The sequence below is a fragment of the Zootermopsis nevadensis genome, unplaced genomic scaffold, assembly GCF_977971745.1.
Source record: "Zootermopsis nevadensis isolate Lab colony 2312 unplaced genomic scaffold, Znev_1.0 Znev_ptg000012l, whole genome shotgun sequence".
In the NCBI taxonomy this organism is placed as follows: domain Eukaryota; kingdom Metazoa; phylum Arthropoda; class Insecta; order Blattodea; family Termopsidae; genus Zootermopsis; species Zootermopsis nevadensis.
The window spans coordinates 15,872,048-15,899,227 of NW_028259144.1; the positions used below are offsets into that span (position 1 = coordinate 15,872,048).

General features: G+C 39.7%; 2 protein-coding genes across 8 annotated transcripts in view; one reads left to right on the forward strand and one right to left on the reverse strand.

The window, feature by feature from the left end:
- Positions 1–49: 49 nt before the first annotated feature.
- Positions 50–6,012, forward strand: LOC110828355 (carbonic anhydrase 1). 5 transcript variants are annotated; one of them, XM_022060990.2, is made up of 7 exons: positions 52–267; positions 1,112–1,233; positions 1,852–1,947; positions 3,208–3,375; positions 3,461–3,717; positions 4,223–4,447; positions 5,640–6,012. In XM_022060990.2, exons 2-7 carry the CDS (start codon positions 1,176–1,178, stop codon positions 5,742–5,744), a joined length of 909 nt encoding a protein of 302 aa, XP_021916682.1. In that variant the 5' UTR covers positions 52–267; positions 1,112–1,175; the 3' UTR covers positions 5,745–6,012. The 5 variants fall into 5 exon arrangements, with proteins under 5 accessions (XP_021916687.1, XP_021916686.1, XP_021916682.1 ...); XM_022060991.2 differs by lacking the exon at positions 52–267 and adding an exon at positions 309–484; XM_022060993.2 differs by lacking the exon at positions 52–267 and adding an exon at positions 634–864.
- Positions 6,013–6,593: 581 nt separating this feature from the next.
- Positions 6,594–27,180, reverse strand: part of LOC110828354 (carbonic anhydrase 2) — a 33,175-nt gene continuing 12,588 nt past the window's right edge. Inside the window, exons 2-8 of one of the 3 annotated variants that reach the window (XM_087348140.1) lie at positions 22,924–23,006; positions 22,323–22,514; positions 18,232–18,399; positions 18,012–18,150; positions 16,748–16,853; positions 15,005–15,232; positions 6,594–7,225 (exon numbers count right to left, since the gene is read on the reverse strand). In XM_087348140.1, coding sequence (XP_087204266.1) covers positions 7,124–7,225; positions 15,005–15,232; positions 16,748–16,853; positions 18,012–18,150; positions 18,232–18,399; positions 22,323–22,514; positions 22,924–22,981 — 993 coding nt within the window. In that variant the 5' untranslated portion in view covers positions 22,982–23,006 and the 3' untranslated portion in view covers positions 6,594–7,123. Of the gene's footprint in view, positions 7,226–12,350; positions 12,715–15,004; positions 15,233–16,747; positions 16,854–18,011; positions 18,151–18,231; positions 18,400–22,322; positions 22,515–22,923; positions 23,007–27,180 lie in introns of those variants that run through there. The other 2 variants (XM_087348139.1, XM_087348141.1) reach the window with 2 other exon arrangements.

Here is a 27,180-nt window from a genome sequence, read left to right on the forward strand (position 1 = left end):
TAATAAACATATTATCATAAAAATTACATCATTATCCCAAACAAAATTAAATCCGTGACACTAACACCATAAACATATTATAGTTACTCTAAAGTGTGATATGTGTAGCTATATGTTTTTTTTAAATATATGAATATATTTACAAACGGTATTCGCGACTGATGTTCAACTAGCAGAGAATCAAGTTTATTCCAGGAACCAAACGTAAAAACAGGAAAATCTCTAAATTTATGAATAAGAACGTGAATCCCAACAGTCTGAAGTCAGGTGGGACAATTTAAAACCATTATAAACATAGTGTATGTTGTGTAGTGCATATTGTATGGAAATCCCGGTGTTTTAATGCGTTCATATAACTATAATGGATTTTGGTATTAATATATGGAAACTATTATGACACAGGTCTAAGAACTTTCCCTGAATGCTCTCGAGTTTGATGAGGTCAGTAGAAGAGCACGGAAGCGTATTAAAATTTATATCTGAGGTAAAATGAACATTAAAAGACTCTCAGTAGATGAAAAAGTAAAGCAATAGGACCTAACAACTTCAAAATTTCCGAAAATATATATAACCCACATGTTGATGAAAATAAAGTTCTTTTATAATCCTCCAGTTTCAGTAATCTGGAGGCTTACTAATAGCAAGGCCGGAATATTTGCCATTGCCTATGATAGTATTAAAATTTTAGTTTTATATAAAGTTTGTCAGCATGCTAAAAGTTTAAATTTCATTATTATTTAATTATTGGTTTTTTATTTAAATTCAATGTTTTCAGGTCAAAGAATGAAGAAATCATTTCTGTGTCCTTCATTTATAATATTCACACATTGACACACACGTACGCCGATAGCGACCCCTTGAAAGGTGATCTCATAACCTCTACATTACACAAAACCCCGTAAGATAATATCACTCCACACCTTCGAAAGAACAAATTCTGACTTTGTGTATCCATTGTTACATGAATCGGGACATTTCAAGCCCACTGTCTACACGTTTGTGTTTGTTCTCGACTATATACACTTGTTGACTCTTTTCTAAAATATGTGTGATATGGCTGTAACTCATGGTATGTCTTCTTTATTGTAAATGCTTACAAAATACATTGCAGGCATAGTTCGCACAGTAATTTGGAGCTACAAAACGAGAATAGTATGATGTAATCGAAAGTCAACATGCCAAACTTCAGTTTCACGGATTTGTTTCTTGTATGCGGCTGCACCATTGTAGTAGGTGAGTTTGGAGCAGCGTGTCACTGGGAACATTTTATGCCGTTGTTCAAGAATTTATGTGAAAGAACTGAAGGAGTTTTCATTTAACTCATCACAAATATAACACTAATTTTTTATCCTTGTCGTTTATGACTGGCTCATTTATATCGTTCAACAATGTGCATTGAAAATTCCAAATTACTATTGTGACGTTAGCTATTCTTTAACGCTATATTTATAAGTTTTTATCTTATGGTCAACAGTAGCAATATTGATGACTTACAGAGGTGCAAAACAATATGGAGACGAGGCAGGGAGATGGGAAAAAGACGGTCGTTGTCTATCAAAATTACTGACCCGGAATCGGTCTAGACGGTGTGAAAAATCCACGAAAAACGTCGGTCATGTTATCCAATACCTCGGCCGAGATTTGTTCCTACTAACTTCTCTACAAAAGTCCAGATTAATACTGCTACACTGATCTCGTCACTTACGTGCCAATTATGATTATGAAATGTCATAAAATGATGTAGGTTTGACTGTTTGATAAATCTTGGAGGAAAATATTCCTTTTGTTTATAGACCTGAACTATCAGAATGTTAAATCGACAACTTATTAATTGGTTTTGTCTCTTTATAGCTTTCCTGCTGTCCATAATTGTGGACTGGGGCCTTGAATTCTTCTGCGCCGAACATGATAAGCCGTTTTTCAGTTATGGTTATGCCAATCACAATGGTACGAAATAACTTTGTGAATGGAGGTGTTTTTGGACGGAATGAATGTACATATTGCCACCTGGTATGAGTCTATTAGCTTAGCGAACTAAGAAAGGTTAAAGTGGACGGGTCGTAGCTTCAAACACGGGATACAGTAAATATTAGAAAAGAGGCAAAAGTGCAATGGATAGAAATTAGGAGATGTACGCGTACAATTCGAGCCCAGGTTACAAATTAAGTACTAGCGTCTTATCGAATATTTACATTATTGTGCAGGATATAAATTTAGAAAGACTTAAATTCCTGTTTCAAACAACACAGTCCTACTTCTTATAATTAAAGAAAGAATATTAAAATATACCTGTTTAAGAAATATTCTGATTTGTTAAATTCTGGTGTCATTAAAATCATCAGGTATCCCAAGTTGCGTTTCTGCTCTCACAAAAGCCCGCCATTACGTCTGCTCAAAGCAAGTTCGGTTCAGTCCACATCTTAAGATTTGTTTTTAAATAATTTTCTTGCATATTTATTATCTCATGCCCCGTCACAAGTTCGTCCGTTCTTGTATGCATTTTATTTATTTATTTTATTTAGTGTTCTGTCTGACGACAGGTCCATATGAACAGGATCCTTCCATCCTTTTCTCGGACTGGGACCTGTTCATATACGTTCTTGGCAGATGATCCAGAAGTGGTTTGCCATTGCCTTCTTCTGTGTGTGAGTGGAGTAATTGTTGGGATGCCACGGAGAAACCGGGGAAGCCCCCGGAGGAAAATTCCGTGTTGCCTAGACCACGGCCTTGCCCAACACAAGTTATAAATTCGGGCACCGCCGGGAATCGAACCCGAGACCCCAGCGTTCTAACCGCTAGACCACCGTGGCCATCATTCATTAATGTTACTTAACTGAAATTATAAACCGCCTAATTGGGATTTGGTCATTCTAACGGAGCCTACATGGTACTGCACTACACATGAAGACGAGGACAGATTCATTCCTCGAAACATTGTGTGTATTTCACCATCGCCGGAGACCTTCAGAATAAAATTATAAATGTCCTCATTTCATGGTCTTTGTCCTTCCATTACTTCTGCATCTACTAAACTATTAAAGAAGCATTCGAGTTTAAACAATTGGTCTGTCCTATCAAATAATGATGTAATTAAAATAATCCGATAGAAATTGACTAACCACTAGTTAACCGATGCCGTGTTAAAAATTCGAACCCAACCTGTCGTCATCATCAACCGTTGTGTTACTACGACGATTTCCTCGGCAGGTCCTCATACATGGCGGAATTACTATCCGGAATGCGACGGCAAGAACCAGTCCCCGATAAACCTGATGACGAAAAAGGCCTTGGTCGTGAACGACAGCGATGACCTGCTGTGGTTTAACTACCACATACCACCCTCTTGCATCAAAATCTTCAACGATGGCCAAACAGGTATAGTTCGTCTGTGGAAATTAACACGTAACAGTGAGACATATATCTCAGGTTCTGCTCCAAGTATATATCGTGTTTTGTTTAGTGTTGGTGAGGGCGCAGTGGCCCGAGGCCTTGTGGCCGACAATCATCTGCGGACCACTGAATGAACAGTACGGGTTTCATACCATCTTATTCCGCTGGGGGCCCGAGGACGAGGAGGGCAGTGAACATACCGTCGATAACAGGAGCTACGCTATGGAGCTGCAGATGGTTCACGTCAAGAAGGGATTCACCACGCCTCTGAGCGCCATCAGGTCTGGCGCTAAGGACGGCCTTGTCATCGTCTCCTTCCTATTTAAGGTCAGACATCTGGAGTTGTTTCCGGGTGAGATAAACCAAACACCACGCCGAGCAGACATTTCGGGGTATAACTTTGCGTATTCCTAAGCCCACCACTAGATGAAGGTGCGTGGTTAGGATGACGCACGAAGAAAGAACACCTGTACGCATTGGGTTGGAGAGTTGGTGACCCACAAGGCCGGTGGCCGGTCTGGATATTGTAGCAAATAAAAAAAATCCGGACCTGCCAGGAATCAAACCACGGTCGCCCAGCTCTTAGCCTATACGCTGTACTTTCTGCCGTCTTCTGGACTGTAGCGCCGCGTAGTCTCTTAGAAGTTTACCAACGTTTCAGGGGTCCTTGTTTCCTCCATCATCAGGGCGATGAAACGTCGGAACTTCAATCGATTTACACGGCACAACAGCCCAGAAGACAACCATCTTCAGAAGACGCGTAGTCAATTTATCCTGTTTTGTGTTTCACGGAGATTAATGTTAATTAAACTTTTTATTTCCGTCTTCGAAGTTAATGCCCGTGGACAATCCCCTGTTGGACCGCGTGGTTTACAACCTGTGGCGCATCACCTCGCCTGGGAGCAACGTGACAATCCCGGCCTTTCCTTTGAACTGGTTCTTCGAGCCATTTTGCAGCAACTACTACACTTACAACGGCTCTCTGACGCATCCGCCCTGCAGCGAGAGTGTCTTGTGGATAATTCAGCCAGAGGCTCTCGCAATTTCCAGCAGACAGGCGAGTATTTCGCAGTCTATCAAAAGCGATAACCAGCAGCAAAAACAGCCCGAAAATGCTCACGTCCCTGTTTTTTCAAGGAGAAAACAGGCTTTAGTTTTGCCCGTTGTGTCTGTCTGTGAATTACTGACGAATTTTAATTATAGTTGTGCCGTCACAGAGAAACTTCCTTAAAATTTCGTAATTTTATACCATCAATGATATCAAAATAACAACTACGTGGACTGATGTTACAACATGTTAAAATTTTGTGTGGTAACGAATATTGGGGGGGGGGGGGACTTTTATAAACAAATATTTTTAAAATATACAGTAACACGACGACCGACCAGAATTCGGTTTGATGGAACTATATACGTATTTCGAACAAACCAGGTTCGAATCTCGGTATTAAGACGGCTACCCTGAACAAGTTATTCGTGGTTCTCCTCAGCCCCTCCAGACAAATAATACGTTAAATTAAACTTCGATCAGTCCCTTCATTATTAATTATTCATCCCAATATTTGACGCAAAAAAACCTTGAGCTGCTGAGAACTCCGTTATATAAACAACAAACAAATAAATATAAATAAACTAATTTTTGTTTGATAAGGGGAGGGTTTTACAATAAACCGAAACGAAATTCACTTTTATTATTAGCCCTTGATATAAAACGTCGCTGTAGTTTGTGGGTGATTTTGATTTTGATTATGCGAAAGAAACACGACCGGGCCTTTATGCACAGAAGAAAGTGTAACTGTGAATATTTCCAGGTACGTTTCTCCGTCATCTTCGTTGTAGACATTTTAAAAACATATTTAAATTCGCAACGGTCAGGTTGTTGGCCTAACGCACCCTTGCCTGGAGGTGGGGCTGCCATCTTCACTGCCGATTGTAGTGGGCATTTCCTCCGCACCAGATGGTAGGGTTATCCCACCCATACTCGGTCACCAGAGCCTCGTTTGTGGTAACAGAGTCCACCTGATATTTGGGGAGGAGGGGTTCTATTAGCCATCGTGTAGCGTCACTTCACTCCCCCTGCGACCTATTGCAAATGACAAGAGCAAATGGGTAAAACTTGTAGACAACTTTTGCTCCTGTTGGAGCGATGGACTTTAATATTATTCTCCATTATCATTAAAATAATTTATGAACTTCGGTCGCTGTGAATGTCAATATTTATAAAGTGCTACAAATCTGTTCCTAAACAGCTGGCCGAGTTCAGGAAGCTCATGTCACACGATGGGCGTATGACCAGTAACTCGAGGCCAGTGCAGAAGAACTCCCAGGACGTTTACTTTTACAGTTCGAATTAGTTTGGTGGAGATTATAATCGTTCTGGCAACATGTGGACCATTGCCTCATTTAAATACGTGGAGCATCCAAAGTGATAAATTATTTAATGTGTTTTCTGTTATTTTATTAAGAAGAGAATGTGTGTCTGTTATAAATAATTGTAATCGTTGACATGGTAAAGCTGTTAAGGGATTTTCGACAATAACTGCTGCCATGATAATACTTTTAAATTATTCTCAGTGTTGTGGTTTGCATTAATGATAATAAAATAAGTTATTCTTACCCCTACATCTGGCAAATAAGTATTTTTGGTCCACGATCGATTTCTTGTCGATGTTTATAAAATGAGCACATTAAAAGCTAATAGTACCTCAGCTAGGTAAGAAATGTCCCGATTTTTATGGATTCCGAATTTCATTACCGCGACCAAAACAATTTTTTACTGTACCCCGTCTTTATTCAAAATGCTCCAATTAACCTCCTCAAATCCCATGTCTCTATGATCTATTTTAATGTGTAAGATCTGAGGTTTTCACAGCGGTGAGTATGAAGAATTGTCTTCTGGGTTGTTGCGCCGTGTTTAAAAACGTTTCGGAGGTCATACTGCCTCCATCATCAGGGCGATTCATCGCCTTGATGACGGGGATTAGCTTAACATGACGTCAATTAAGAACTCAATTCGAAAGCAACAGATGAACTTTTATCCTGATCCAGTTCTCATAACGCGGAAAAAGTTTTGCTTTCACCGAATTATGATTCATTAGGGCACGTGTTCAGAACTTTTGGAACACAGAACAGGATTTGACTACAAATGGAAACGGACCAACTTTACGAAGGTAATGCAAGTACTTTTTTAAATTACGAGAATGTGGAAGTTCATTTTTATATTTTTATAAAACAAAACATAACAACATTTTGTATCTATTAACATAGATTATAACTTACAAATATTTCGATTTGACTATGTACAGTACAAGAGACAAAGCTCTTACAATCCATCGCAGAATATGAATGAGTTGAAGTTTTTAGGAACCAAATCCGTCAAACGTAGGCACTTAAAACGTTACATTGAAATATTTGACGCAGTGAGAATGAAGGTTTTTAGTCGAATCTGTGACCGTGTTTATCTTTACTGCAACATCATATTGAAAATAGATCAAATATCATCCCATTCAAGCGAATGATTGACCACAGAGCTTCAGTAATTATTACAAGCAGCGTTCAATCATTTGAAAGTAAAATCTCATTGTACGAAAGGTTTCGAATCTTGTACATACAACAGTCATCTAAAAGGGCTTCAAAGACTAAGTAAATACACGTAAAATATATTTTCTCTTCGTTACTACCAAGTGTGAGTACAAATAAATTAGAACACCAAGCAGCATTTGGCCGCTTTATCTCAGGTCACGTAGAACACAGGTCGCCCGTTGGTTGGCTGCACAGGCCTGAAGTTGTTCTCCAGCTCACCGTCTGCTGAGCTCAGGTACCGGAATTTGGCGAGCTAAAGGCAAAACGTAGCTCATGAGTTCATGTCCCTTCCCACGTGAGGGATAAATAAACGTTAGACTGTAAAACAGATGTTTCCAGAGATTTAAAAAAAAACATAATAAAAAATCGACCTTTATGATTTAATTCCTCATTGATTTTGATTTTATTTACCGTAGACAACATTCTGTCGTTGATATAGTCAATCAGTGGTAGAGATTTGTACACCTCACAGGTTTCTGCTGAGAGAGTTCATCAGCATTAGGCTTGCAGGTCATATAGCATGAAAAAGGTAGATTAGAAATGCGTATAAAATTTTGGTTGGAAAAACTGAAGGGAAGAGACTACTCGGAAGACCTAGGCGTAAATGGGAGGACAATGAAAACATCTCAAGGAAATTTGGTTTAGGGGTTTGGATCTAATCGTATGGATCAGGACAGAGACCGATGGCGGATTCTTCTGAACACGATAATGAATCTCCTGATTCTATAAAAGGTAGGGAACTTGTTGATTAGCTTCTCAAAAAACACTCTGCTACATGGAGTAAAGTCATTCTTTAGTTTTAAACAGTTACTTCTCAGCTTAATCATCTCTGCAGTCGTATGAGACCTCACAGGAGGAGCTGGCGCATTTCAGGAAGACCTCTTCGAATACGTGTCTTCAATTTTTTCAACGCTCTAACGGAGCGGTAGATTTAATGGTGGCACCATTTGGCAAGAATTCCGAATGCTCTATGTCTTTAATGTCTCAGAAAGCAGTGTACAAGACTGCCAACAGAAGGTGCGAAACATTGAGGTAGAATCTGTTTCTTATTCACAGGCTCGAAATTATGCACCCAAATGCCGTCCCCGGTGATAATATTGCATAAGAATTATCCGCCTTCGCGTTCATATCGCAACAATAATTACCGGAAGACGTTACAACAAACAACTTTCATTCGTTGGTAAATGGCAATCTGTGCAACTTTCCTTGCAAACAAAAACGCAGTAACTGCACTTGGTTTATTACTCACTAGACAGCGCCATTTTCACCACTGTGATTCAGAGACATCTATTAGCATAACTACAAAACGAAGCGGACGACGAGGAAAACGTTTTCAAAGATGAAATACGGCAGATATAAAACTTTCTTAGTACTGACGTTTCATAGCAACAGATTCCGTACAAGGACCAAGCGATTACTGGGTAATGGTAATGTGTAATGGTTTTATAAAACTTCAATATGATCGTTTCGATGGTACAAGTTCTTATGGATATTCAAATTCAACGAGTACATGATATAACAATTAAAATTCATATAGACGATGCGATGTATAAACTAAAAAGAGACTATTTAAACCAGGAACTACAAGAAAAGTCGAGGTTAATATGTGGAAGAGACTGGGAAGGGATAAGGGAGACATGAGAGAATGAGGGAAAATTATGAAAGAGATAAAGAACAGAAGAAATACGTATGAGAGAAAAAAGAAAGGGAATGAAAGTCAAAACGGGATTGAGGAAAGAATGACGTCATACGAGAGAAATGACGGGAAAAATTAAGGTTAGAAAGGAATAGTTGAAGGTAGAAAGACGGGCATGAATTAAAACACGAAGGAACAATTTCAGTTAAATTTCAGCAGGCTTGTTACTACTATACGCAATGAAAGCCGGTTTAAATAAAAGTTATAGATAATAGACATTATTTGTGTCGTATATCACACTCTTACACCAAGAACCGTTTATGACAGATCAGTTTGAACATCGCTTAAAGGTGAGAGTTATAATGAACAGGCACCGAACTACGAACTCCCTAGACAATTTTTACCTCATACAGTATTCCAACAAAATATGCTAAGTTATGTTGTAACAGATACACGCGGGCAGGGATTTCCATCGTGAGTTAATTTTATGTGGTTTTTGCAAAGAACGTATGACGATGTTATCTAAAGCAGTGGTATTCAACCTGGGGTACGTGAAATTTTTTTAAAAATTATTTTATTATAAACACTGAATAATCAGTAATGTAATTTATTTAATTTATTTTAGATGTAGATTATATACTACGTATAACTTGAATTATACACCAACAACTTTGGTGGTACAAAGTTGAAGAGAAATTATATCTGGGGGTACGCGAACAAAAAAGGTTGAATACCACTGGTGTAGAGCACGTTTTGAAAACCCCAGGGGCCTAATGCTGATGCTACCTGCTAGAGGTTCATAATTTGATTAAGTATACACATTTACGAGAGGAGAAATGTCTTGGTACTGTTATATATAACAGACTTAATGAAAAGTCACAAAAGGTGGGAATAAATACACATGAATATTAATTCGAAACTCGATGCCCAGCTTGGATTTCTTCGGAGATTACAGGTATCCAAATAGGAGATAAATCCAAACTAGGCTGGCTGATAGGATTGACAAGTAGTGCCATGTGTGCCGCCTCCTTGTATTTTCTGTAGATGGTATTGGGTTCTGTTAATAACACTCTGGCTCCATCCCAACAGATTTGATGGTCTTCTTCGTACGCATGTTGGGCCAATCTGGATTTCTCCAGCAGGCCCTGTCTGAAGTTATATTTATGTTCCTTTAAGCGTACCTCCAGAGGTCTGCTGGTTTCGCCGATATACATTCTACCGCAAACACACGGTATTCCATACACACACTGCCTAGTCTGTCTCGCGACTGTTTTGGGTCTCATGGAACTCAATAAACGACGGAGAGTGTGACCGGTTTTAAAGATTGTCCTGATATTGTAACGGTTTCCAATTCTTCTAAATTTTTCTGAGACACCTCTGACATATGGGATAACCGCCGTACCCAGAGGCGTTCTGCCAGGAGAACGCCGGATGTTTTTTTGGGACTTAACGTGGAGTGGGTGATTAGATTTGAAATTTAAATATCGACCAGTATGTGTGGGTTTCCTATAAACATCCGTAAGTAAACTAAAACCATTCTTCATGACTAAAACATCCAGGAACGGAATAGTACCATTGTTTTCCATCTCCATGGTGAATTGTATTGACGATCTGAGACTGTTAAGATGGTGAAAGAATTCCTGCAATCTCGCTGGACCATGCGGCCAAACCACAAATATATCATCCACATATCTCAACCAAGTGGCTGGTTTGTGATCAGTTTTGTCTAAAGCCAAAGTTTCAAAATACTCCATATAAATATTACTAACGACAGGCGACAACGAATTCTCCATCGCCATTCCCTCCTTTTGTTGATAGAATTTCTCTTCAAATTGAAAGTAGGTAGTGGTCAAACATATCTCTAACAGTTCCACCAAGTCATCAACCTGTAATGATGTCCGGTCCGACAAGGTAGAATCCCTACGAAGTTTTTCCTTGATGACAAACAGGGCCTCTTCCACTGGTACGTTGGTAAATAGGCTGACTACATCGAAACTAACCAGTATATCTCCACTTTGAAGATGGACATCCTTCAATAGTTGTATGAAATGTTCCGAATTTTTAACGAATGATTCCGTGCTATTACTCAGAGGAACCAAAATCTTGTTCAAGAATCCCGCAAGGACGTAACAAGGTGAACCAATAGAACTCACGATCGGTCTGAGGGGGATATCTGGCTTGTGTATCTTAGGAAGGCCATACAGATAAGGAGGTTTACTGTGGTATGGTGTCAATCTACGTTTCAGGTCGGTAGCAAGGACAGATTTGTGCTTAGAAAGGATCTTCTGTATCTTCCTCTCCACTTGGGATGTAGGGTCCTTCTTTAAAGGTTCATAGACACGAGACTGTAACAGACTCAAAATCTTTTGTTTATAAATAAAATTATCCATCACTACAGTACAGTTCTCTTTATCAGCAGGAAGAATTCTTAAATCTTTGTTGCGTCTCAAGGCCAACACGGCCCTTAACTCATTCTTAGTTATATTAGATGTTGGTGGTTTCGATTTCTCCAACATTGACCGAATTCTCCAACTGAATTCCATTCCCTCAGTAGGGGGAAGTTTGGATTTAACAGATTCAGCAGCAACTGCCATGTCCAGCTTGAACCTAGTCCTACTCAATGCAAAATTGAGCCCCTTCTGAAGAACAGCTTCCTCTGATTTTGTAAGAGAGTGTTTTGAAATATTGAGAATGAACTTATTGGACCCCGAAGATATTTCTCGAGCTGAAGTAGTGGTCTGATGAGTATTTATTACAGTAGATGTTACAAACGCCATTGCAACTTGTTTATGCCGAAACGTTAGAGTCGATTATCTTCTATCTTAGTATCATGTGTCTTTATCTCTTTATTTTATTAGATTTATCACATGTTTTAGGTTCTTAATGGTGAGACAATGAACAAGAAAACAGGGCCTTTCTTACGCCGCGATAATTTTCACATCAAATGATGAAGTAGTGATCTACATCTTAGATTACGCTTTAAAGATATAAGATGGATTAAATAGCGCCAATGTGGAACAACTTGTACAGTGAACATGAAACGAACTTGAATGATAAAGCAGGAAGCTACTTGCCTTATAGTCAGTTCCCATTTGTGAGGGGAACTAATAAATTCTCTTATACAATGTACACGACAAATAAAACGGGGACTTCTGTGTGTCTCGAAGTTCACGTGGCAATTGAATAAGACACTACAAATCCTATCTTATAAAGTAAAAAATAAAAAAAATATATATCGCAGATTACAAAACCTTGCTCTCGATATCGGCCAGAAACTCGTAAATCGAGTTTTAATTAAAATATAAGTTAACAAAATAATGGTTTAACTTATGCACAAGCAACACATTTGTGAAATTATGAAGTTTCTCCTCTATAATTTGTAGCTTAAGTGCGTCATGTTTGTGTTGAAACCAAATATATAACGTCTAACTACAGACATGCAGAGTATTATGAAGACAGAAATATCTACAAATATACCTATAAATCAATAAATGCATTGCATCGAAATATATAATAGTTTTAAAATGATAAAAATGACGATATAAAACCTGAAGATGATGTCATAAAACATCGAAACATGTCGTACAATTAATAATAAGCGCCATAATAAATGTAACACCATACTACGATAAAAGCGCCATAATATAACATAATATAACTTATTGTAATATTTTATACTACAGATGTTATAGTGTTATATAAATTTTAACAACAACATTTTAAATACGTTTGTGTATAGACTGTGATAATAAATATATATTTCTCCTCTATGTATTCTAATCGATCGCCAGATATTACAGTATCGATTGTTGGTTAATAAACCCCACCCTCAAACTGAAGACGCGACACAACGCAAAGTAGAAGCAACTTCAATTTCCTTGTGAAAACGTGTCTGTCGGTCACGACGGAAATCACGCGAAAGTTTTAACCTGAAACGATAATTCTACGTTCTGGATTTTTCTCCACCTTGCTTGGCATACTTAGATGGGACAGACAACGTTTAACTGCAGCTGCTGGCTTCACTACGTGCACTGCTTGGTGGATAACTGCCTCAGAACCGGCGTAAAAGTTTTGTTTCACTCAGCACTGCACACTTGTTGATCATGCTTCGAAATGCATTGCCAATCGAAGAGGATGTTTTATGCAACAATAGAAAACACGCGAGATGTATGTAATGGTTATTTTTGAGGTCATGGATTGTAGGTAATTGGTATAGAAAACTAGAGGCAGCAACGCAAACTGTTATTGTCAATGAAAATAAAACTTAAAGATTCGTATATCAAATCTAAAACTTCTTGACGATGGTGAAGAGTCAATTGAATAAAAATTTTCTTGGATATTATCCATCGTCTAGTAAATTATATTATTATTATTTAGTGTTCTGTCTGACGACAGGTCCATATGAACAGGATCCTTCCATCATTTTCTCGGACTGGGACCTGTTCATATACGTTCTTGGCAGATGATCCAGAAGTGGTTTGCCATTGCCTTCTTCTGTGTGTGAATGGATTAATTGTTGGGATGCCACGGAGGAAAACTCCGTGTTGCCTAGACCACGGCCTTGCCCAACACAAGTTATAAATTCGGGCACCGCCGGGAATCGAACCCGAGACCCCAGGATTACAAGGTCAGCGTTCTAACCGCTAGACCACCGTGGCTTCGTCTAGTAAATATAAAACTTAAAACGACGTTTCGGAGATGGGACTCTATCTCCGTCTTCAGGTTCCTACACAGTTGGGCCCACTAGATAGAGCTAATCCCTATCTCCGGAGATAATATCCAAGAAATCTTTTATTCAATTCAAGATTCGTGACACAAGGAAACATATACGACATTTGTAACTTGATCGTTGACTAAGCGAAGGTCTTCGTCGAGTAACGTCTTAACTTTGAGCTTAGTTAACACCTCGTCCACTTTTAGGTGTCACCGGCAACACTGATCTTCGTGCACAGTGTAATTAACACTATATGATAGTGGAATTTAAATTTCTTATTCCATAATAATTATTTTCATTTCTGGCTGGTAATTTCTTTCACAAACATTTAAGTAAAAATATTTTTGAACAGACATTTTAAAAGTACTTTGCGAACAGGAACACATTAAAATACGTCGATTGCGAGCTCCTGACTGCTGATTCGTCCATTCTGTTTGTCTGTTGACAGCGGAAGTGACTTGTGAGGGAAGGTAGTACAAGGCAGTGGCCCATTTGGAGCGCGCCAGTAAAGCAGCTATATTCATCCCGGGACCCAATTAAACCACAGATATTTGGATATAAATTACAATGGAACCCGGGCGATAATCCCCGTAATATTCGAGTCATGAAGATAGTAGGGCCATGTAGTGACACGCACAGCCCAGGCATCACCACCCCATCTGCTCCCGAGACACTAAATATACGTTCCCTAGTTAGTCTAATACAATGTCTTGACTAGGTCAAAGTTCGATAACCCAGTTCTTCCATCACCTGTTGCGGCAGGCAACTCTCGGGAACCGGTCCGAAGACAGCCGCCAGCATCCCTCCAGGGACTCTACTCTCTTGCCCTTGAGACACTCTACGCTAAAACACAACTTCTCTGGCTCTCACTTTTTATAACCGCGCACTGCATTAACGCAACGGTCCTATGGAACGTGTTAAAATTATATATTCTATAAATGAAATAAAATACGTACAGAAGAAATTTCCAGGAACCGTATTCCTGCTTTTGATCATATAGTCTCTTGTCACACCATTAGTTCCTTCAGTCCATTTATATTTCAGTTATCACAAACGTATTCTAAGAACTGCATCCTTTCTAGAACCTTACACAGGGAAACAGACTTGAATGTATTCTTTGAAACGACCGATGACATTTCGAACTTGAAAAGTCATTAGTGTCTATAGGCCAGAGTAATCGAAAATCTAGGCGTATATGAAAGTATAATATTAAAATGGTTCTTAGAGAAATGTAATGTGACGATGGAATTGTACGTGCTTTATTTAATGATGCTGTTAGTAGCTCAGATGAATGATGGGATAATTAATAAACATGAATTGATGAATTATGAGGAAAGAAGTTGTCGTAGCTTAATTTAATGAATTGTGCTAGAATTTGCCTGCAGGAACTGAGACTCAGGACTGGGACTGGTGGCGGGCTCTTGTAAACACGGCAAATCTTTGGGTTCCATAAGCGACAGTGAATTTCTTGACGGTTTAGGAAAAAAAAGTCTGTTCTGAGAATCAAAGCAACGTTTGGAAGTAATGCCGAGACATTGTACGATAAAGCTAACGGTACAAATATTTACCACTGAAGTGTAAATTAAATTATCTGTTGTGTTAGGAACACTCGCGATATGACTACAAACCCAGCAATAAAACACGCAACTTTCAGAACTACTGCAGTAGATATTTCGCCTCACCTGTTCGTGAGATAAGGTGAGCGGACGTGAAGACACGATCCAAGTGACGACCTCGCTGCACGGCGGGGTCGTGAGGGACCCCAGGTACGTGACGTACTCCGAGGGGAACGAGACGTCTAGAATTTCTAGAGGGAACGGACGCACTAGGGTCACTTCCAATTCGGCCCCCACCATCGCGTCCAAGAATGGGATGATGGCGTTAAGTCCAGGGTTCGGCCACTCACTCAGCTGTAAGAGGGAGAAAAATGCAGCTGAATGGATGATCGACACGTGGTGAAAATTTTCTTGGCACTAGCCTGAAAAACTACAGGACATGTTGGTATTTTATGTGCCAGAAGAAATGATTGGGGAAACCAGAGGTTTGAACCAGGTCTGAGTTTAAGATAAGAGTGAGGAAATACATATTAAAATATTTAAATAAAAACGAGTTCTCAAATCTTGCTTCTAAATAGTGATCATTTGCACACAAATATACACGAAGAAACATATTTTGACTACTTCGTGACGAGTTAGAAAGTGTAACTACATAAAGAGTGAAGTTTATTTGGGATTTGAAATAAGTCGCAAGTCTCAGCTTAGCACACTTCCTACGTATTGAACTGAATTTTTTCCCTGCACTTTCTATCTTGAATGTTCGCTCCTTGCCCCTCTCAACACAACAGCCAATTTCAGGGCTTTAAGATCACATAAGTTTATTTGGTACTTAAGAAGCGTTAAAAACAGTAAATATGTTATTTGTTAGTGTGGTGAATATTAGGTTTTGGAAAGGATTATACAACAAAGTTTTTGCAACTAGAATCGCGAGAAATGTGCAACAGCGGGCTACGTCAAAATCAGTACTCTAGTGACTAGCGTGTTAGCAGATGAGGCTTGGCTAACATTTTAGCTTGGAAGATAATGAAATTCCTCTTCACTTTAAACCTATACTATATCGTGTCTCCCGCGTAAAAAAGCCTGAATGATATGACTGACCTCGCCTGCGATGGCGTGGTTGAAGTTGGTTAACGATGTATTTTATGTGATCTATTCTGCTGTGTTATAGCCATGGTGGTCTAGCGGTTAGAACGCTGGCCTTGTAATCCTGGGGTCTCGGGTTCGATTCCCGGCGGTGCCCGAATTTATAACTTGTGTTGGGCAAGGCCGTGGTCTAGGCAACACGGAGTTTTCCTCCGGGCATCCCAACAATTACTCCATTCACACACAGAAGAAGGCAATGGCAAACCACTTCTGGATCATCTGCCAAGAACGTATATGAACAGGTCCCAGTCCGAGAAAAGGATGGAAGGATCCTGTTCATATGGACCTGTCGGCAGACAGAACACTAAATAAAAATTCTGCTGTGTTCCAGTGTGTGGAGTACCAATGAACCGCGAAAATAAGTCTTTATATTCTTCGTTCTTTAACGTGTTAGCCGGGCAAACACGGTTAACATAAACGCTCTGCCCTTGTCGTAACATCCACAGAATATGAGAAAAAGACGTAAACACAGCAGAAACTTTGTTGGCCGCCTTTCAATTACCCATCGTTGTCAACTGTTCCACGAAGCTGACGGTGGTCATTTTGAACACCTACAATAGATTCACTGATTCACCAAGTGCCGATGCTGAAGTATGTAATGGTTTAGTTTATTAAAGTATCTTTGTCTCATTCATTAAAGGGGGGGGGGTATTCCTTATAATCCGTAGACCTACCAATGTCCTGTTTTTAAGAACCTCTTTATTTTCACTACTGAGGTCAATATACCTGGAAGAGGAAGGAGACCACGGCCAGACCGTCCTCGTACTTAACAGCTTCGTCTTGGCTCCCGTACGCCTTCTTGTAATGAACCAAGTGCATCTCCATTGGAAAACTGGAATGAATAGTAATCCTCAAGAAATTGGTGAAAGCTGAACTCTGTGAATGTAACATAAATTAACGACGGAGCTGAAAATCGGATTAATATATCGGAAATGGGAGGGTCAGATGTATCTGTTACATCTCATTAATGAAACCATCATATAACAGCGCACCTATGATAAGGTTATTAATACTTAAGCTTAATTTAATTCTTTATTTTAACGTGCTAATTGAACAGCTACAGACGCCAATTACAGAGTCAGCACAAGAAATTAAATGAATATAATTAAAAGAAAACAAAACAAGACATACAAAAACTATTCTAGAACAAAGTTCGTAATAATGTTGATTGTAGCAAAATGCGGAAGTTAACGATAAACATATATATTAAAAATTCTAGTTAAAACTATCGTGAAACTTGTTAAAATACAACCGTACAAGTTTATAAAATAATATCAGCAAATAAACCAGACGTTGTAACTTAGAGACGCGAGACGGGGCGATAGAGAACTGACAGCTTCCAGCGTGAAGATGAGAAAATGGCGCTCCGACAACAATTACGGCATTTGTTTGAAATAAAAAATATATCTGTCAAACATATTTCCAGTGTGGATCAGGCTACGGATTACGCGCTTATTAACCAACTTGGCCGAACACAGATGTAAGTATAAAAGATAAGGCTATACGTTAAATATATCTGCCACAGTATTATATTTTGGAACTGTAAACACACAAGTCTTCGACATTTTCAGACACAAAGATGGCTATTTCCGTCTCTGGCTGGAATTTTCAGTAACATTACTTGCCAGATCACAGATGGATCTGCCCTTGCAAACAATATAAATGACATAGGCCCATACGTGAAACGTTAATCAGCCATTTAACTAGCATGCCCAATCGTCGGCGTACTGGAAAATAATTTCCTCACAAAAATAAACAAATAACTACTTATCTACAATTCTATGACCTGCAAAATGATAAATTTGCATTTTAATTTTGAATCATAACTTTATTCTCAGACACGGAATATTTATCATGGTATAGAAACTGGGATTTTATCATTAATGGTGATAAAAATGTTTCAAGAAATCAACGCTATCTTTTCCTTCAAAGTGAAGCTGATACCAATTTCTAATTCACCGTGAGAGTGAGATACTGATAAGTCAGGTACCTGACATTGCCGACTGTGTGTTCGCTTCCTATCTTGTCATTGGAGCCCCAGTGGAAATGCAGTTGAGAAAATGAGTATTCACTCTCGAGGGGTCCGCCTGATATAGTCGGCGCTGTTTCCCAATTGCCCGAAACTTGAACTGAAAATACAAACAGATCCGTTATCTCCAATTTATGGCCGCTGGTGCCAGATTTTAGTTTCTACACAATGACAAGCTTACTTGTATGTCCGTTGTTTGTGAGGGTGAGATTCCGGGGTCGATCCCAGTACCCGTGCCATTGGAGTCGATCCGCCACCACTAGTCGATACATCTCATCCGACTCCAGATTGATAGGTGACTGTCGTTCACCGTTGCATTTTGGATATTCTAGAGGCCACGCATCGGGGCCTATATATAAAATGTGAGTCTAATGTTAATGGTAAAAATGGATAACAGGAGAAAAATGGGAGAGCCTTGGAGAAAAATTTCCCAAAGCTGCTTCGATCACCAAAAATAATACTTCAGCAACAATGAAATAAGATTATACTGTCCTTGCAATTTCTGTTGCAATTCAATAGCATAAATCCAAAATATACATCATTTACTACGATGGACCGTTGAGTAATCTTGAGTTGTTTGAAATGAAAATTGTATAACGTATTTGCAATTTTCACCAACGCCAGCCATCTTCTTGAAAACAAAAGTAACTTTCCCTGATTATATCTACAAGAAAAATTATTTTGTACTTTCATATTTTTAAGCTTCATCGAAGTATACGTTTTTGGACACCCCTCTGCCTAATCTTCAAAATAAATAAAAAAAATCAGTAACGCCTCGAAGATTGTAATTCCAAGAGAACTTTCTATTATATTTACTACTTTTCTATAGGACGCTCCATTTGGAATAAACGTGCCGATGTATAAATTTTGACACCCCTCTGCGTAATTTTCGACTTAGAGGAAGTTGATACCTATTCCGGGATGTTCTGTCTCTCGAAGAAGCTAATTAGCAATATTGTATTTGTCGTTTTTGTACGACGCGCCTTTGAAACCCAGGAACCTAATTTTCGTCGAAAGCCGAAGCTACACATTAAACTCAGGCCGCGAAAACCGAAGGACCACAGCTACCTGGAGGGTCTACGGAAGACCATGGAATCCTTGAGTCTGATAGCCTGTCTCCTGGTTTCCTCCCAAACACAAATCAGGCACGTACCTTATCGCTCAAACACGTTAATTTACCAAAGACTACAGATTACCGGCATTTCAGTCGGTGTTAACAAACTGGAAACGCCAACCTCAGGTCGTCAGACTAGATTGGAGGATCACTCCTTGAGAAAAGTCAATAGTCAGAGCTATCCGATTCCTTTGTAGGACACGGACACAGAGCTCCGATATCATCAGGCGTTACAAAGTTGCTGGCCACTGCCACCACGATTGGCTTGAGAGTGTACAATATATTAACAAATTAAATTAGAAGAACAGTAGCTTATTTGAATAACAGAATTATTTACAGATAATTATTTCAATGGTACTGAATGAACCTATTAACTGATTTACAGCCACACTCACAAGAAAACCTAATGACTGTCCGGGATTATTGCCCATCAAGCCATACACGCTTCACTGTCCACTGGTTGTCCACTGGGGGACAATGCCCGCGGGGGTGGGTCCCTTTCCTCCTGTAAGTGTGTCAGTGCCATTATTAAAGCTGCAGGAAACCCTTTCTCTCTCTCTGTCAAGAATTGCATTATAATGTTCCATCCACTTTCATCCAAACTCGTGTACAGAAAGAAACATGTCTTCAATTGGTTCTTGCTTCATTTGATGACAATTTCAAATGTATAGGATTGTGTCCAACGGCAGGAAGCTTACGAATTATGACCTCGTTAATAGGCGTGTAAATGAAAAAGACAGTAAAAAGTAAAGTAAAGTAAAGTAAAGCTGTCCCGCTGTACGCCATGTAGGCACTTGGGAGGAGAGATGATATAGCTCCTACTAATTCTTAACCTTGGCACTAGATGGGGGTGAGTGGTTAGCGTCACGCCCCGGTCGCGCTTTACCCCCGGGAACAGAACCCGGTAACCATTATATAGGAGGCTGGGTGGGCCCCAGACTCGGTCTGAATGTAGAGGCTAGAGGAATAATCCTTTGCCCCTGTCGGGGATCAAACCCCGGTCGTCCAGTCCGCAGTCAGTCACTATACTGAATGAGCTAACCCGGAACTGAAAGAGATAGTAACCTGTTTTAATATAACAACCTAGCATTTGCGTCGATAAGTCAAGGAAAAAATATGAAATATTTCAGTCGGTACGACCGAGCCGATATTTGGGCCACGGACCTCAACTCCGACGAATAGAAAGTAAACTTCACATGGTTCAGCAACTCCATGTCTCGATTACTTTATACCTAAATAAGCATTAAAAGATGAGATTTTAGGTCTTGTAGGATGTTGTGTCGTGTAGTCTGTTAGACGTTTGCCTACGTTTGAAGGTGGCGACTGACTTATAACATTTACTCGTAATGTAACATTCGCGGCGAGCATGTTACATTACACCACAACTGGTGAGGCGTATCGAATGCTCGTTTTGAACGCTCGGCTCGACTGTGCTCGTGTGTGCTCCATTCATTTCATTCAATATGTCGGACGTGGAGGTTGTGTTATCTTTGTTTCATTTAATACGCTACTGTTATCTAAAGAACTCGTGAATGCTCGTTACGACGACGCTCGACTGACTGACTGACTTTTAACGTAACACTCAAAGGGATTCGCGAAAAAACCGACAACATGATGGAGCGCCGGCGAGCGTGAGCGGCTCGCATCGAGCGGCTCCGTTCGCTGTCTTCACTTGTGTAATGCTCGATTTGTAACACGTTACATTACAGGCAAATGTTACAATTCAGTCGTCACCTTTAGACGTAAGTAAGCATCTCTGAAACATCGGTATACTTCCACCAGATTACACGGAGTAATATCCCAGAAGACGGTAATCTTCAAATATTGAAAGAGTTTGAAGCTGGCATGGCACATTTTACGATTCCAAAGGATCATATAATTTATATTTTAATACTACTCGTACCACTATTAGATGTGTTTAGAACATGTTAACAAGCAAACTTCTTATGTCAAGTTAAAATTACTCGTCCGTCAGCCTTAAAAATCACGACAAATTATTTTGCCCGGTAGACAATTTCTTGTTGCCGGTGACAACTTAAGAGGCATCAGTATGTGTTTAGTCGTGGCTTATTTAAGAACACTGTCGGCAAGTAGATGAAACAGCGTCAAATGATAGAATGAAAATACAAATGAATAATGAATGGGAAAGAGTTTGGAACCAAAGAGTAAAGTAACCAAGAACACGATGAGGAAACATGGGCAAACAAACGGACGGATAGAATGTGCCCATAAGGTGTTTTCCGATCGCGCTAAACCGTAAATGACACCTAATAAACTACATTTTAAAATACACCATTCAACACTAACCTCGTGCATTTTAACCTCATCGATTTGCTCAGGAGAGAGATCAGTACCGGGCTCTTGTGAAAACCGTAATAAACACAAGATGTGAAGAATTTCTTGATTAGCCGAGCGTCTATCGGCCTCTTAAAAAAGGTTTTGATGCATAGAGTTAATTCGAGTTAACGCCATCCTGAAAACCTTACATAAAGCGCCCTGAAATATTTTGTTAATTTTTAGTCGAATATTTAAAAATAAAATATTGATTGATGTACAAATTATGATGTAATTCTTCCCGAAAAGACGGATCTGGATTTTCGACCTAATCGATACTCGGCATTCCGTACATCTTTCCATTTTCTTTTCCATTGACCTAATCGATACTCGGCATTCCGTACATCTTTCCATTTTATTTTCCATCGACCTAATCGATACTCGGCATTCCGTACATCTTTCAATTTTCTTTTCCATCGACCTAATCGATACTCGGCATTCCGTACATCTTTCCATTTTCTTTTCCATTGACCTAATCGATACTCGGCATTCCGTACATCTTTCCATTTTCTTTTCCATTGACCTAATCGATACTCGGCATTCCGTACATCTTTCCATTTTCTTTTCCATCGACCTAATCGATACTCGGCATTCCGTACATCTTTCAATTTTCTTTTCCATCGACCTAATCGATACTCGACATTCCGTACATCTTTCCATTTTATTTTCCATCGACCTAATCGATCTTGGCACTGTGGTCACAGGACTGGGCTTACACATACGCTGTCTATTCCAGTGAGCATTATATTTCACAAGCAAGTAGATCTCTTCCCTTTCTGATGTCCACTGTTCTGAAAACAATTCAGTCGCAGAGTGAAACTCACCGTTATGCCTCGAGTAGCCGAAATGCCTGCGCCTGGACAGAGCCCTGCTGTGCTGGTAGCGGCCCTGTGCAGGGGGCTGTTGTATGTGCAGAAGTAGAAGATCATCGGTCGGCCTCGGTAGCCACAGGTTGTACCAGCTGGTAGGGGGTGGCAGGAAGTCACTATAGTGGTGTACCAGCCCACGAGCCGTTACTGCGGGAAGAAAGACCCCAAGGTTCAACATCGCAAGTACAATCATAAATGAGAATATCGTGTGCCTTCCGAATGGAACCCACAATACCACAAGCCATATTTATCAAGATTCTCTTTTCTTACGTATCCTTCCGTCTCTACGTCTCACTCAGAGAGCACCTGAAGAAAGGAACGGTCCATCTGCAACGCTGCCCACAACAAACTTCCCACAATCATTGTAGACGATCTTCGGCTTCAAAGGGTTTATTTTAATATTACTCTTCCCAAGTCGTATCCTTTATTAAGTGTTTCAAACAAAACTGTGTAGGCAAATATATTCCTTGTTTCTCACGCGATCTACAATTCCCTCCCATCTCAACTTTCTTGATTGTGTTACCTGTAAAGGAAAGCGATCTGAGTTACAACTTACGGAATACGTGGGACAGCCACAGGATGGCGATGGCGACACGGGATGCTGGAGGGACCATGACGACAGGGTAGCTGCTCTGTCTGCTGGAACAGAAAGAATGTGCCACACAGACAGGACTCAGCACACAAGATCTGTCTTTCTCAATCAAATATAAAGAGTAATGTTTACTCCATTTGGGGATCAGTGCTTGCCAACTATTTCGCGATTTTCCGCCTCTCACTGGTATAGATACCCATTTATTGCAGACAGGCCCTAAGAATCTGTTGTTGACAGAGTTAATCAATGTCAAGGTAACCTTCCCAAAATTTCATGCTTCAGAACCACAGAAAAATCTACAAGGCCACAACACCAACAGCGGGGTCCAGAGGAGTGAAGACAGCTCAGAATCAGCAGCGTAGAAAATCTAGAAACGCTGTGTTTGTGATTTAGAGCCGCCCGGTAAGAAAGGGTGAAGTCCTCGCGTGGCCTTGAAATATGCAATTTAGTGACGGCCACTCTAGAGGTCCTATACTGCACGGAACCAAACCCCAAGACACATAATATCAAAACATTTGCGGTGTGTGTGAGTTAGGGTCAGTTATAGACACAAATTCAACGTAGATGATATCAAGAATTATGACTTTCGTTTCAAAGTTTGCGGATCGATATTAACGAACTGATTAAGTAAATGAAAGAAAATATTTTTTTCTGAAATGTGTGATATGTTTACTGGTGGTCGTCTTTCTCAGCAGAGGAATTTATGTCTCTAACTAGGTCAATGACTGGACAAGACTGATGTCGGGGTTAACGTGGTTTTATTCTGGTCCTTGGGGTGTTTGCTATATCCAGATGAACGGAGATATTTCGGCTATGGAAATATACACAGTGAGGAATCTAGCCATTTGATATAATCTGGTGATTATCCTTGATGATACTAATGTTGAATTTAAACGTTTAAATTTAGAAACTGTTTAAATATAATTTAAACAAATAACCGTACACTCCATAGTGACTTTATGTCATAGCAGCAGTAAGATTCACTCTTACACAAATACAAATGCAAATTTATTAAAATTAATAATATCACTGATTACTATAGAAAAATTACACCTGTGATGGTGAATTTGAACTCTGTACCTCTTACCCTTTAATTACAATTGAACCTGCGGTTTCTATAACGCGAGTTTTCCATGACGCGGTGTTTTCCAGGAACACAATTATCTCGTTATAAAAGAAACAGCTGTTTTTACAGCACTGTTAAATATCTTTTTTAAAGGGAAACGTTAAAACCATTCTTATCTTTATTTTAAACATTCTTCATTCAACAAGAATCCAGTCGTGCAGCAAGGAACGTGACGTAATAATGTTAGAAGTCACGGACCGGAATTGAATAAGAATATTACGACAGACGTCTCTTGACTTTGTTTCCTCTGAGGCTCTATAAACCTTGAAATCATGAAACCATCGCAGGCCGTCACGACTATGAAAGAAATTATCTTACATTTTAAATAAAAACTGCCACAAAATATAAATCCGGGATAGATATATTTTAAAAAACGCGGCAAAATTGAAGCAGTTTGCCAAGAGCACCGAATGATGACCATAAGCTATAGGTATAATTAAACATTTCGGAAAAACATACTGTCTCTATCATCAGGGTCGAATTATATTATTACAATGGTCGTTTATTGTTTGTATTGTCCATGTCAACCTTAAAATCATAAAACCAGAGTAGAGTTACTGCAAAATGCCTTATCATGTTGGTAAAAGAAATTATCTCGTACGTAAATAAAAACATTGCTACAACAGAAACACAAATCAGGTGTAAAAGATGGACGCGGGACGTTAATAACTATCAATGAGTCCATTCGACGTCACAACCAAGAAGACCTTCATCGTAGTGAGAACCCATTCTCATTCTTGTTCCAGATATTTGTGATGTTTTCATGGCTGCAGGCCTGTTATAGATTTCTCTGAGGCTCATATGTTAAACTTAGTAACCAGTGGAATATACAGTTTGTAAATCGAGGTCGTCATGTACAGAAACGTTGTAGATTGACGTGTCTTCGGGCAGAGCTGTTGAAGCGACAAGTGAAAGCCTAAACTTCGCTAATCTTTATCTTAGTTTCCGTGCTAACACGAGTTGTTCAGTTGCTAATATTTCTACCACTTTCTTATCTTAGATTCCTTAACAATTATGTGCAAGTAAACGGTTACGTTCGTGTCGAGTCTTAAAATCTTTGTTGCACCAAACTTAACAAAATCATTAAATCGTCAATGTTGAGCTCTGCCAGCTGATTTTGGAACAGTCTACATCAGTGGTATTCAACCTTTTTTATTCGCGTACCCCAGATATAATTTCTCTTCAACTTTGTACCCCCAAAGTTGTTCGTATATAATTCAAGTTATACATAGTATATAATCTACATCTAAAATAAATTAAACAAATTACATTACTGATTATTCAGTGTTAATCATAAAATAATATATATATTTTTTTAAATTTCACGTACCTCCTAAGATGTCTTCGCGTACCCCCGGGGGTACTCTTACCCCAGATTGAATACCACTGATCTATAAAATGCCTTGCGCGGTACCTACAATAAGAATGACGTATCTGTCTTCCGAGTTGATATAACGAGCTGGATGCAAGGAGCAAATCATATTAGACACAAGATATCCCAGAGGGCGACTGAAATGTGCCACATTAAGTTCCATGACGACCATTTAATCAAGAATTACTATAACAAGGAAGAAGAAAATTGTATATGAAGAGATTCTTCACCTAAAACTGTGAGAGCAATTAAATCAATGATGACATGAGTGTGATATGTAGGACGCATTAAAATTATATTTCCAAACAAATTTGTAGTTCAAAATATCTCAACGCTAAGAGGTCACATGGGAAACAAAGGCGTAGTTCAGAGAATAACAACAAAATGGGTCTTGGATAGTGAAAAGTGGATTCATCTGGCTGAGGATAGGATGGTGAACTTATGACTTCCTTACATTCAGGAATCTCTCGACAGGATAAGCGACTGTCATCTTTCCAAGGAAGATCCCGCACCATGGATTCACGTTACTTAAGCGCTACTTTGTTCCTACCGCCCGCGGGTGCCATCCAGTTTGTAAACCACAGCTAATGTCCGGTAAATTTGCTGTTAGTGGAAAGTAGTAAGGCAAAGATTGGCCTACAAATCTATCTTATGGAGAGAGCGTAACCGATCGGACATCTTCATTGTTATCGTCGCGTTCTGTACTCCGCGGGCTAAGAGAGACAAAAAGCATCTACTAGCTTCTCTCTGTTCTTCGTCGACAAGGGAACTATTTAATTTAAATGACAATCTGGGAGAGAGTGACATTTCAGGCTCTCACGGAGGCGAGTATAAAGATGGCTGTCTTCTGGGTTGTTGCACCATGTATTCTGGTAGAAGGTTGCCGAAGTTTCAGAAGTGCTTGCTGTCGCCATCATCAGGGTGATAGCGCCGTAGTAACAAACCATAAGACAACCATCTTCAATCTGGCAGCGTTATTCTTTCGCCCTCCGCATCTAGACCAACTCTGAGATCCACCTTGTCCTGTTACTATCCAACGGGAACCGGAAACTGACTGCTCCATTCCATCTAATACCTTAGCTCCTCAACAGACACATAGCTAATGAGAATGCATTCTTCAGCTACACGTCCTGGCCGCTTTGCCCCCAGGAAAGAGCTTCTGGTATCCACTGGATATGAGGCTGGATGGGACCAGACAGCCAATTTGGACTCGGTGACGGAAAGAATAATTTCTACCCTGCTGTGAATTGAACCCTGGCCGTCACTGAGTCTCCTTCAACCTCGTGTGTCATCTGAACAATAATCAAATTAAGTCGCATGAAGTTCGGACAATGAAGAACCAGAAAATCATGCAGTTGGTAACAAGAATTCTGCGCAGCCGACGTCTGCACTCATCATCCATCGCTCATGTCAGCGTATCGAAAGCTGAACTAAATCACAGTTCCACCTGCGTCAGCAGAGCAAAATCTCTCTCACACGTCAGCCTCAAGAATACAGGCATGTTCGTTCTTGTGGGTAAAACGCCATTAGAACGAGTATCTTATCAAACGCAGTTCCGGATTCAGAAGACCCTTGGATCAACCGTCCTCACAGCAGTGTCTTCGTGTATCCCAACGCCTACACAAATACACACTTAGGATAGTAGGTCTATTAGCTGTCTTCCTTGGTGGTATCAATGCACTTACATTGAACTTCAGACAGTATTACCATTATTACCACTAGT